This window comes from Podarcis muralis, chromosome 2, assembly GCF_964188315.1.
Source record: "Podarcis muralis chromosome 2, rPodMur119.hap1.1, whole genome shotgun sequence".
NCBI lineage: Eukaryota > Metazoa > Chordata > Lepidosauria > Squamata > Lacertidae > Podarcis > Podarcis muralis.
The window spans coordinates 50367031-50379125 of NC_135656.1; the positions used below are offsets into that span (position 1 = coordinate 50367031).

A 12095-nucleotide genomic window follows, 5' to 3' on the forward strand; every position below is an offset into this window, starting at 1 on the left:
TTGGGGACAGGAGGCCAGGAGATGCAGGAAGCAGGACGGAAGTTTCTGTGTGCAATCATTCACACTGGCTAATTTCCCACCAGGTGCTTGGGATCAAGGAACTAGAAACAAAGACACACAGAAAGGAAGAACAAAATGGCTGTTAGCAAGAAACCTGTGCATCTGGAACATGTAAGGGTGATGTAAACAGCAGTGATAAATGTGCTCAGGCCGCAGCAGCAGGATATACACGACGCCTGGATTCACCATTGCTCTCCCCCAATCCCCACTTCGCTAATACACTGTTTATTGACAAGGAACGTCATATTTCTTCCAAGAACTTCATACGCAGATTTGTGTGTTCTTAATGCATTGCCAGGTGTGAGGAGGAATGGGTCATGTCAAGAAGACCAGGGACAGCTGGGGGTGCACAGCAGAGCAGAGAGACAGATTGCCTCATAAGGCTCCCACACGCCTCTTGGTGGTGTCCACAGCCTTTTGGTCCAGTGGTTAGCATGCCAGGCTTATTCATTGATTTATATCAATCACTGTGCGCTACTCAAGGCAGCTGACAGCAATTTAAAATCCTCTGTGTCCTAAAAACCCATTGCACCATAAAACTGCATCAGAAGTGCAGCATTAAAAATACAACAAAGGCAGAGGCCACAGATAAAATATGGCCTTAAAAACAGCCCATGCTTAGCTGGCAAAAACTGACAGAATAAAAAGGTTTTTACCAATCAGCAAAGCACCATCGTGTGTGTGTGTGTGTGTGTGTGTGTGTGTGTGTGTGTGTGTGTGTACTTCACAGGACAAGGAGTCCTGCACTAGTGGTGAAGACAGAAGCAGTGAGAAACGTGGAAATTCTGCAAAGACCATTGGCATAGTGTGGGTTGCCAATGCCTAGGGTTGTGTGGGAGGGAGAGAAATGGATGGCGTACGCATGCACATAATGGCCTCTGTATCACCCAGGAGATTGCAGCTGCAGAAATAATAGTCATTCCGTTGCCTGAAGAAGTCACTTCCTGGCTCTCATGGGGAAGCTGTTTTCAACAGAGCCCAGCAATGGAAGTGCACAGCTGAATTAAGGCAACACTGGGTATTGAAATTTTGTGCCCCTAACAATTTTGCACCCGGGGCAACCACCCCTATGTCCTTACCACCACACTATGCCACTGGTATAAACATAAGAAGAGTCCTGCTAGATCAGGCAAAAGTTCCTCCAGTTCAGCATCCTGTTCTCACAGTGGCCAACAAGATGTCTATGGGATGTCCACAAGCAGAACAATATTCTCTCAAGTTCCCAGCAACTGGTATTTAGAGGCATCCTGCTTCCATCATTGGAGGTAGAGCATAGACATCCTGGCTAGTAGCCATGAACAGTCTAATCCTCTTTTAAGAACATCCAAGATGGGGGCCACCATCACTACAACTTTTAGGAGTCACTTCCATAGTTCAACTACATGCTGGGTGAAGAAGTACTTTATTTTGTCTCTCCCAAATCTTCCAACGTTCAGCTTCATTGGATGTCCACAAGTTCTAGTATTATGAGAGAGGCCGAAAAACCTTTCTCCACCACCCACCACCCACCACCCACCACCCAAGACATCATGTTCACTTCTCGGATGAGTGCTGTGGCTGATGATGACATAGTACTTCTATGACAAATGCTATCTGGCTCTGGGCACAGACTGGGAAAGGAGGGCTGGTGGAACTCACAAGTCTTGCTTGCTATGCACCCAGACACTAGTTGCTGGGCTGCTTGCACAGAGAAAGAACAAACGTGCAGGTTCCATGCTACAACGAAAGAATGCTTACAGTTCTGTCCGCATTCATTATTTTATGCATTAAAGAGGCACAGAAATTCTAAATCCCACTGGAAATCACATGGGAGAAGCCATCCAGGGATTGGGAACTGGCCTCCCTTCCTGTCCTACTGACACTCCTGATAAATGTCCAAGAGAGGACATTGACCTCTGCTGGGTGCCAGCAAGAAAATTCTCCCCTGCCCTCTCTCCAGATGGGACTCGTCTCCATGTTTATGCAACCCAAGGAGTCAGTAGAATTAGTCCCTTTTCATTTTGCCCTTTTTTGAGAACCGAGAGTTTAATTCCCACCAAACAATGTTCTTTTCCAACAAGCTTAAAATAAGCCCTTTAGGCTGCAGTGGCCTGTGAGTTGCTAGCATTGTGCAAATATGGACTTGTGCAGAGAGTGCCTATGACACAATGAGAAGGCTATTTACTGGTTGGGGGGCAGGGAGGAGGAGGAGGAGGAACGGAGGGGGGGGGAGGCCAGGAAGTTGAAGGGAGGGGCAGCAGGAAAGCTTGCTATCTTCATGCCCCCATATGGCCATTCTCTAAACAGCAAGAGCTTTGTTCCAGCGGACACGGGAGGGTGATGAAATGTAATTGGATTTAGTGCATGGGAACTTGTATATTGAACTTGGGGATGTGGTTATGTTGCGCTGGCAGTGCAGCTTCATAAACTGCATTCCTATGGTGAAAGGGCAGGGCATAGGTGCACATGTTATACCTCCACAGTTGGGGAACTCAGGCACACATATCCATGCACAAATGTTCACAAACACAGGCATGGTCTGTTAATTTGGACTGTAACATCTCATGTGAATCAATTACTATCTCAGAGACAAGAGTTGTTTGGCGTTTCCCAAGCTGTTGCCCTATGGATGCCCTTCAATTCGCACCAGCCAGAGCCAGTATGGCCAGAGATCAAGACCAGTAGGGACTGGAGTCTGGAGGGCAGCTGGTTGGAGAAGGCTACTTGGATGGATGGTGGCAAAAGGCAGAGCAGAAAGAAAACAAGGGGGCCATTGGCATTTAAATGTGTGCTCAATGGATGGGGCGTGTGCAGCTGTCTTCAAAGTGTTCCATTTATTTAGCTGGCTATTGGCATACTGATCAAGTCTCTAATCCTCTTCACTGAATCAAATAGATTTACAAATGTTTTCATGTGCATGTGATTAAACACTGGGAAAAAAGGATCCCTGACTCCCCAGCCATGAAAACAAGCCTCTTCTTTTCCACTCTGAGGCAATTATCTTAAAATCACAACCCCTGCCCTGCACTACAGCCCCCATACGACATCCTTCACAGTCCTTTCCAGTCTCATACACTTTAGAGGCTTTGCCACTATCAGTTGATTGAACACACTCGGCAGTTGCCATGTGCAGTTGTGCACTATGCGGTTAGAGTTCGCCTAAACTTTCTTTCCCTAGATGGAATTGCCAAGACAGCTGGAGCATGTTGAGAGCATAAGCTGGCTGGTGGCGCGCCAACTGATAGAGCAGGCTGGGTGGGCTTGCTCTCCTATGAAAGTTACTGAAACAATGCAAAGAAAGCCAAGTGCCCAAATTCGGTAGGAGTGGGCCGTAAGCTCATTTGTAAATATGTGGCTGCAGGCCCCCCACACGGTCCAAATAATGAGACGATTCAGGGTAAGCTCTACCTGGGTTTGGTTTCCTTTGGAAATGGATTGAGGTGTGTTTTTTGTAATATTTGTTTGATTTATAATCATTCAAGCAGAACAAACAGCAGGCTGCCCTACGTGACAGCAAATCCATTACCCATCATGCACCAGATCTTCAGAGACCTCCCCCCCCCCACCTATTCCCTTCCCTTAGCTTGAGGTGGGATGCCATCATCCTCAAGCTGTTATGACTGTATTTTTTCTAAACACGAGAGAGAGAGAGAGAGAGAGAGATCTCCAGTTCCAGAAGACCATCTCCTACCACTTAGCTCTCCATCAGCCAGGCATTCTGTACTACAGTGGTACCTCGGGTTAAGTACTTAATTCGTTCCGGAGGTCTGTTCTTAATCTGAAACTGTACTTAACCTGAAGCACCACTTTAGCTAATGGGGCCTTCTGTTGCTGCCGTGCTGCCGGAGCACGATTTCTGTTCTCATCCTGAAGCAAAGTTCTTAACGTGAGGTATTATTTCTGGGTTAGCTGAGTCTGTAACCTGAAGCGTATGTAACCTGAAGTGTATGTAACCCGAGGTACCACTGTATTAACAAGCAATTTCCTCCCAAAAGGAGTGGTTGGCCCATAGCTGTAACCACTGTATACTTCCTATCCTATCGTGCAAGTATGTAGGCAGACTTGCTCTCTGAACTGCACGTCCTTCCCTAAAGTTGAGGTTTGTGGATGATAACATTGTTTCTGTCTTTCAAGAAAGCTGGTCCTGAGCACAGAGAATTTACCTGTGATGAAAGAGGTATTTCACATTTCTCTCTCCCCGAAAGAGCAAAACTCCAAGGTTCAAGCAGAGCTGAAGACTCAAGTCAAGTGTAAACAGCATTTTCAGCTGTTTCAGCTGTTGGCAAAACAAAGGCTGCTGTGAAGAATCCCATACACTTCTGTAATACAGACGAGGACAAACTGGACCAATGTCCCAGAGCCTGTTGAGTGGAGGAGGGGAGGCAAGATTGTGCCTATTCAGGGAAAGGGGAACAATGTAAACTTCCACTGGATTGAAGAACACGAGAAGGCATTTGTTCTTTTAATTAAACAATATGCTAGGGGAAAACACACACAAACACACATTCTACAATCTGTTACCAACAGTTCAAAATGTGCCGCACCAGCATGTGAAATGGCAGCATCTACACACAGTACCCTCATATACATGCCTGTGCATTTATATACATGTATAAATGTATATAAATGTACAGGGATGCTGGTGGCGCTGTGGTCTAAACCACTGAGCCTCTTGGGCTTGCCTATTGGAAGGTTGGCGGTTCGAATCGCCACCAGAGGGTGAGCTCCCATTGCTCTGTCCCAGCTCCTGCCAACCTAACAGTTCGAAAGCACACCAGTGCAAGTAGATTACCATGCACTCTGGTTTCCGCCACAGTGTCCTGTTGTGCCAGAAGCAGTTTAGTCATGCTGGCCACATGACCTGGAAAGCTGTCTGTGGACAGATGCTGGCTCTCTCGGCCTGAAAGTGATGTGAGCACCACAACCCCATAGTCACCTTTGACTGGACTTAACCATCCAGGGGTCCTTTACCTTTACCTTTTTGCCTTGTACATATATACATGTATATGAGAGATCAGGCAGATCCCACTCAAAGAGTTACTTTTTAGAGACCTTGGGAGTGAAGGAGGTAAGAATCCCGAACTCCAGGAAACAAGACTAACGAGATGTTACGAATACATTCCCAAAAGGCAAAACTAGGGACAGTACAGTGATTTCCCAGAAAATAGGAATGACTGGAGAATATGCAATCAGTCTGATTATCATCTTTGCAAGGGATGAGGCCAGGCCGAACAGAGAACGGGGCAATTTCATACTCATCTGCTTTATGCTTATCTCTGTAAGCCGTGGGGCATTTGCTAATAAGCTTGTCAAGTCTTCCTTCCCGCTCAGCTGAGGCTTCCCTGCCAGGTTGGCTGCTCTGCTGTGAGCCATTCCTTCCAAGCTCTCCTATAGGCGGCTGCCTCATCTCTCATCCGCCCAGGGAACAGGAAAGGAATTTGTAAGGTTAAGTACTGGAGCTTCTGCTTTTAAGAACAGTGTTTGGTATCCCTGGTGAGGCATTTCTGGGCGCATTCCTTTGTTTTCTGCCATGCCTGACTAGTCGTGATTTAAAACGGTTTTAAATGACGACATGTTTTGCAATGAGTTTCTTAGCTCTTGAGAAGACTGAAATACCAGGACCATCCATGGTGGTGTTGTGTGAGGGGTGGGGGTCACAATGGTGACAGTCATTTGCCTTTACTCTAGCACCACCCTGTGGCAGCTTTCTGGAAAGGCAGGGGTGACTGATCCAGTCCCACCCAAGCTGCTACCAGTCAGGCCAAGCTAAGCCAAAGATCCCACAGACTTGCAGATTTAGAATGTTTTCAGGCAAGACTTACATCACCTTTGAACCTCTAGGGTGTACTATGTGTATGAATGTGTGGTTGTTTTTAATGGAGAATTGAAAGCAGGGTTCTGAAATTAAGACACATTTGGTGACCAATGTAGGTTTAATGTTCAGATTATCAACCACTTTAAGCAACAGCAGAAGCTTACAAGACGCTCAGCTTACATGTGAAAAGACCTGCTATTTTTCAATGCCCCCTGGAATAGCAGCTACAGAAGTATTAGCTAGGATGATTACATGAATAAGGTTTAGGCAGTTCATCACATGATACAGGGTTAGAAAGGCAGCTTTGATCTATTCAAACCAGCTGGTCCAGAATACCACAGCCAGAATATCAACTGGGGCTGGTTATGGGATGCATGTGACTCCTATGTTACAACAACTTCACTGCTTACTGGTCTGTTTCAAGGCACAATTCTTGTGGGATATAGCCAACTTAACTCTAATGCATGAAGGGGTTAATACCATAGAGTAAACTGTCCTGCCAGGCTTAGCTAGGTCACACCCACTCACCTTGGAAGGAAGGGCTATTAAACTTCTCCCACTTTCCACCTTTCTGTTTCTTCCGCCATGTGAACTCAACCCAATAAGGGCATCTATATTGGATGCTCCAATCTTAGGACTCAGCTACATTAGCCCAAAAATAATTTGAAATGCATTATCATAACATTGTGACAGCAAATGGCGCTGTAGAGTTCAATCCTTTGGCAATGTGATTTCCCATTATGAGCTTTACAATGCATTTTCCTGAAACATTTTTTTTTTTTTATGTGTCTAGATCCAGCCTTAGACTTTGTTGGCTTTAGCAAGCCATCTTTGTGTTTCTATACAAATAATGTAGAAACATTTTACCACTTTTTGAAACTAAGTTATACTGCTGGTCTTTTCTTGCTTCACATGAATGCGACCTTTGAAGAGTTTGTAAGTAAACCACTTTTAACTTACCAAAGATGTGGTCTCTTTCTATGCTAAGGGAAAGTGGGGAGCTTTTGGAAGAAACTTAGAAGGGGGAATTTTAAAGGTCTTACAGCCTTTATTTCCTTGTTTTACTTTGCTGCATGTTTTGTGATTTTAAATCTCTGCTAGGTCTCACTCACCAAAGAGAACTTGCCCCAAACCTGCATCTAGGTGTCCAGGGAATTCTTCTTTCATTCTTTAACCAAATTACTAAAAGCACCAGCAATTAAAAATGCTAACAGTGACCAGGCCTACAGCTGACAAGACTCCAGAGAATACAGCACAACTAGAGAGTAGCAACTAGAGAGATGAGCTATAGTTCAACAACAGCTGATGTGTCTGGTTCCCAATCACTTTCCTAGTTAGCCAGGCTGCATGTGTTGAGGCACTGATTTATTGATGTGCAATGCATTACTACACCACCTTTATTAATAAAAGCTAGTGGGTCAGATGACCATCAACTATCTCAGCCTTTGCCAACTTGGTGCCCTCCAGATGTTTTGGACTACAACTCCCATCAGCCCTAGTGAGTCTATGCTGGGGATTGTAGTCTAAAACATCTGGATGGCTCCAGGCTGGTGAAGCTTGAGCTAACTCATCCACCACTTATAAACAGTTAAAATGGGTTTCTTTTCCTTCCACTGATGTCAAACTAGAAATAGAGGCAAAAAGGAGAGGAACAAGAATTGCAAGCCACCGTTGGATCATTTCAAGTTATTCTACAGCATTCAAATGTTAAATCAATCCCTTAGGTATAATTTAAGCTGAGCTTAGAAAGCAAATAAACTTTTTGGTCAGGTTGCTGTAAGGCTGCCTAGCTTGTGTGAGAGATAGAAGAACTCTGTGTGTGCACTCCAGAGAAAAGAGAGAGAGTGTAGGCAAATATAACTCGCTATTTTATATAAAAAAGCAAACACATTTGTGAAAGATTATGACTTGTTTTCATTTGACTGTGTGTGTCTTGTGGCTCGGGGACCTGTGGAGTTTTTGGTATGCAGACTGCAGCACTGGGGAATGTGGTCATACACACAACCCATCCCAATGTCTTACTTGGGCATTTTTTAAAAAGACACAAATTTTAGTTATTTAAGGAGGAGGGGTCTTGTATTTCAGCAAGAGGCTTTTCTTGCTTAATACATTGCTTGATTACGCCCTTCATAACCTAATACACTAACTGATGAAAGCAAGGCAGAAGTATTCAGCAGGGCCTGAATGCAATCTGTTGCGGGGGGAAAAGGTGTGGCGATGTTAGCATTCATTTGGCTTTTGTTGCTGTTGCCTTTTTGTGTGCAGAATCAAATCATTAGACATTTCCTAAGAAAGATTGAGGATGGAGACAATGTATATGTACTCCACGCAAGATAAATTAAAGCCTGGCTTCATGGGATGGTGATTTTCCCTCAGAGAAATATTTGATAAGCAGGAGAAAGAAAGAAATGAGATCTGTATTCAAGGTCAAGCAATGGGTCCTATAAACCTGGTCATTTCTTGTTTCTATCTTGGTCCATCCAATGCCCAGACTTACACATATTTCTCTATTTATTTATTTATTCATCCCTCCTCAACAATTCTATATACTTGGGTGCTCCATTAATAAATAAGCAAGCAAAAGGGAGACTTTGTTATAGTAAAACAACAGCAAGTCAATTTATTATGGCATAAACTTTAATGGATTACAATACACTTCATCAGATGCATGAAGTATTTTCCTGCATTATGGGTGTTACACACACACACACACACAGAGAGAGAGAGAGAGAGAGAGAGAGAGAGAGAGAGAGAGAGAGTAAACAGTGATGTCAGAAAGAAATGAAATGCAAAAAAAAGGGGAAATAGTGAGATTTTCCTGCATTTCATTTCCTTCTGCTATCACTGTTTACAATCCTCTACCACTCACCATTTCCCCTTGCAACTCAGGGTAACACTTCACGCATCTGATGAGATAGACTGTAGTCCACAAAAGCTTATGCCATAATAAATATGCTAGCCTTTGAGGTGCCACAACACTCTCTGCAGTTTTCACTGCAGACTAACACAGCTGCCCCTCTGGAAAATCATTGTCCTAGGTGCTCAGTATATAAACAAGCAAGCAAAAGGAGACTTCGCTGACTTTCTATTCCTGCTCCTTCACCACACAACACGCTCCTGCGTTTCTAAACTGGAGCGCAACCTTTCCATTTTGTCCTTGTCCCTAAGTGGCCTTTGCACTGCCCCAAAGTCCCTTCCGGGACGCTGGCTATGCTAATTGCTTGACTTTGGGGGATGGGGTGGGATCTATACCTTCCAGCCCTTGGACAAGCCCTGCATTCAACAACCCACCCACTCAAAGCCAGGCCTCCCAGGTAGCACAGAAGGCCCTGCTCTCATTCCCTCAGCCTGGAGAAACGCTCTTCACCACTTTCCAAGATCAACATTCAATGGTCGTTCCTCTTGCCTGAGAAATTTGGAAGTCTTTACAATGGAATAATACCTGGCTACCCCCAGCCTTGGGGAAGTTTGCCTTCAGAAAGCTCCTTTTCGCTACCCACCCTGGAGTCCTCTAAGCAGGTGCTTGAAGCCAGCCAGCCAGCCTGTGGCCACGGTTTGCGCTGTCCCTGGGGGAAACCTACATGCCTGCTGGGAAGTAGCAGGGCAGCACTGAGGGCTGTCTCTCCTGGCTGTCAACAACCTAGCTGGCACCCTGAGGAAGTTTCTTGGTGCCAGGCAGGCCCACCTCCCTGGCGATGAAGCAATTAGGGGCTGTTGCTTCTCTTTTAAAAGCACCCAGCCCAACTCGCTCCCTTCATTCAACACAGAGGGAGGGCATCTGCAGAGTCCTTGCTCACCCACCCGCACTGCCATGGAGTGGGCTTCAAAACTGGTAGGTGCCTGGCTTTCTTTGTGCCTCTTTTTATTTACTTTCTATTTATTAACAGCCTGTCGGGCTTGTTTGCTTTGGGAAGTGTAAACTTTGCCTGGGTGAACTATTGCTTTCAGGGCCTGGCACTGAGGAGACAAAAATGACCTCCCAGAGAGAGAGGGAGAGAGAAGGAAATAAAGAAAGGATTCCATAGAAGGAAGCACAGATGGGGACAAAATGGACAGCAGTTAAGAATGTCGTGGGAATGGTTGATTTGTGCATATAAAGTTCTTCCGTTTATGGCGAGGCATGGGGGAGAAATTCAGTTCACTGCACGTTAAAAGGTGAACCGACTTAATCCACACATCCCAAGACAATATGCAAACCAAAACACAGCTATCCTACAAAATTCAGACTTCTCTGAATTTTGCAGTGCAGTTCTCCAGGCAAGTTATGTGTACAAAGCTGCATATATACGGTAATACACCCATAGGAATGCATATTCTATTGGAAATAGAATAGAAAAATGCATTGTATTAGGGGAAATTGCTTTGCAAAATGTCTATTAGGCAAGATCGCGTATAAAAATCTGTCTATGAGGAGAAATTTGCACTGAAAGTGCTGATGAGGATGATTTTGAAGAACAATTTGCCAACTGAGATCACCTTGATGGGAGAGCATCATCTCTCTGGGCTCTTCTACTCTGGTCATTGAGCATTTATTCTGATTATATGACAAGCATTCGTCTGGATTTGCTGGTGGGCATTTATACATCTTCCTGATAATCATTTGTTTATTCCACACTTTTCAATGTTTCTCCTTGCCACTTTCCTAATAGCAAATTAATTGCAGCTGCACTAGGGTGACAGAGTGCGCTAATCCACTTTAACTATGCAAAACTCAATTTCCTCATAGGCAATTTCATCCCTCCGGCAAAATATTAACAGTCTGGGCCCCCCCTCTCTCTTCCAGCTTTGACTAAATTACTTGAAAGGGGACAAGTGCTAGTGACTAGCTATACAAGGAGTGTATAGTGAACCTTTGGCCCTCCCAGATGTTGTTGAACTACAACTTCCATAAGTCTTAGCAAAATGGCCAATGGCTAGGGATAATGGGAGTTGCAGTTCAGTAACCTCTGGAGAGCCAAAGGTGCCCCTGAGTTGTACGATGAAAAGTACCCAGTGTGCTTTCTTTTCCCCCTCTCCAGATGGTTTTCTGTGCTATCTGCCTTTCCTTCACACTTGATGCCTCCAGAGAAACAAAAGAGCAAAGCAAGGGAGCTAAAGGAAAGAAGAGAGGATCAGCAAAAGCCAAGGTTCAGCACCTGAAGGCTCAGGAATCCTCACCTGACCCGGTGCTGAGAGTAAACCCAGAGGCTTCCACAGACTACACCCTTGTGGAGGATTATGAGCGGAGCATCCATGAGATGGTTAGCCAGCTGCGGAATAGCTCCGAGTCCCTGGAGAGCAAGTGCCAGGTCAACCTGAGGCTCTGGATGTCCAACAAGAGGAGCCTGTCTCCGTGGGCCTACAGGTGAGATAGAGCAGGTCTCAAGGCACTGTGGTTGCCCCACACAGGTCTTCTCGCAAGCCTATCTGTACAAGACAAAAAATTGTGCCCCGGCTGCATTTTGCTTTCTGTGTGGTATTCAACCAATCTGTGGCCTACAGCAGTGGTTCCCAATAGGTGGTCCGTGGACCCCCTCCGTGGCACCATTCATGTAACAAAAACTACCACACAGAGATCAAAATTGTCAAAAGTAGGGGCTTGGCTTTTGAAAACCAAGCTAATTGGGAGCTACTGACAGAGAGCCAACAGCATGATGACTGGTCTCTATGCTATTTGTCTGTGTGGTGGTGTGTGTTGGGGGGGTATATTTGCTTCTCTTTTGAACTCAGACCCTTCTGCTGGAGACAGAAGGAAGTGGGTTGGCAACAAGTGCCCCCCATCTGTCCCATGCAGGCCACAACCTGCTTCAACACTTGGAGTGCCATCACACATGGTCAAGAGGCACCTTGGACCTCCTAGCAAGGAGCTAGGATTTGTTTGTAATTGGTTTAAAAACAATTATGTTCTCTAATCAGCAGTTTCCCACCCTATTGTGACCTATCCAAGGGTTGTGGCATTCCCATATGTCACTCATTAGCATATGCTAATTAATTCCTATATTTAATACTGCCCTAGCTTAAGACTCAGCCAAGAAAATGCTAGCAAAGTAGCAGAAAAACTTGGTAGCACTGGCCCGATTTTGTGGCACTCTATCCCCGCCTTGTGGTGCTATTGAAAGTGCATGAATGTGTCGCTTTTCTGAAGGGCTCAACCGAGACATTTCACTCACCTTTTTAAGAACCAGAGACCACATAACTCTGATGGATTCAGCACTGCATAAAATCAATTCCTTTCTGGGCCTTGTGGTTGTAGTTTGATCAT

The 12095-nt window shown here is 45.2% G+C and overlaps 1 protein-coding gene across 2 annotated transcripts in view; it reads left to right on the forward strand.

Moving 5' to 3' along the window:
* Positions 1-8795: 8795 nt before the first annotated feature.
* Positions 8796-12095, forward strand: part of IL17B (interleukin 17B) — a 257212-nt gene continuing 253912 nt past the window's right edge. For both annotated transcript variants that reach the window (XR_013391897.1, XM_028717628.2), the window contains exons 1-2: positions 8796-9686; positions 10873-11198. Coding sequence is in view for 1 of the 2 variants with exons in the window: in XM_028717628.2 (XP_028573461.2) it covers positions 9666-9686; positions 10873-11198 (347 nt within the window). In the remaining variant the exon portion in view is untranslated. The remainder of the gene's footprint in view (positions 9687-10872; positions 11199-12095) is intronic.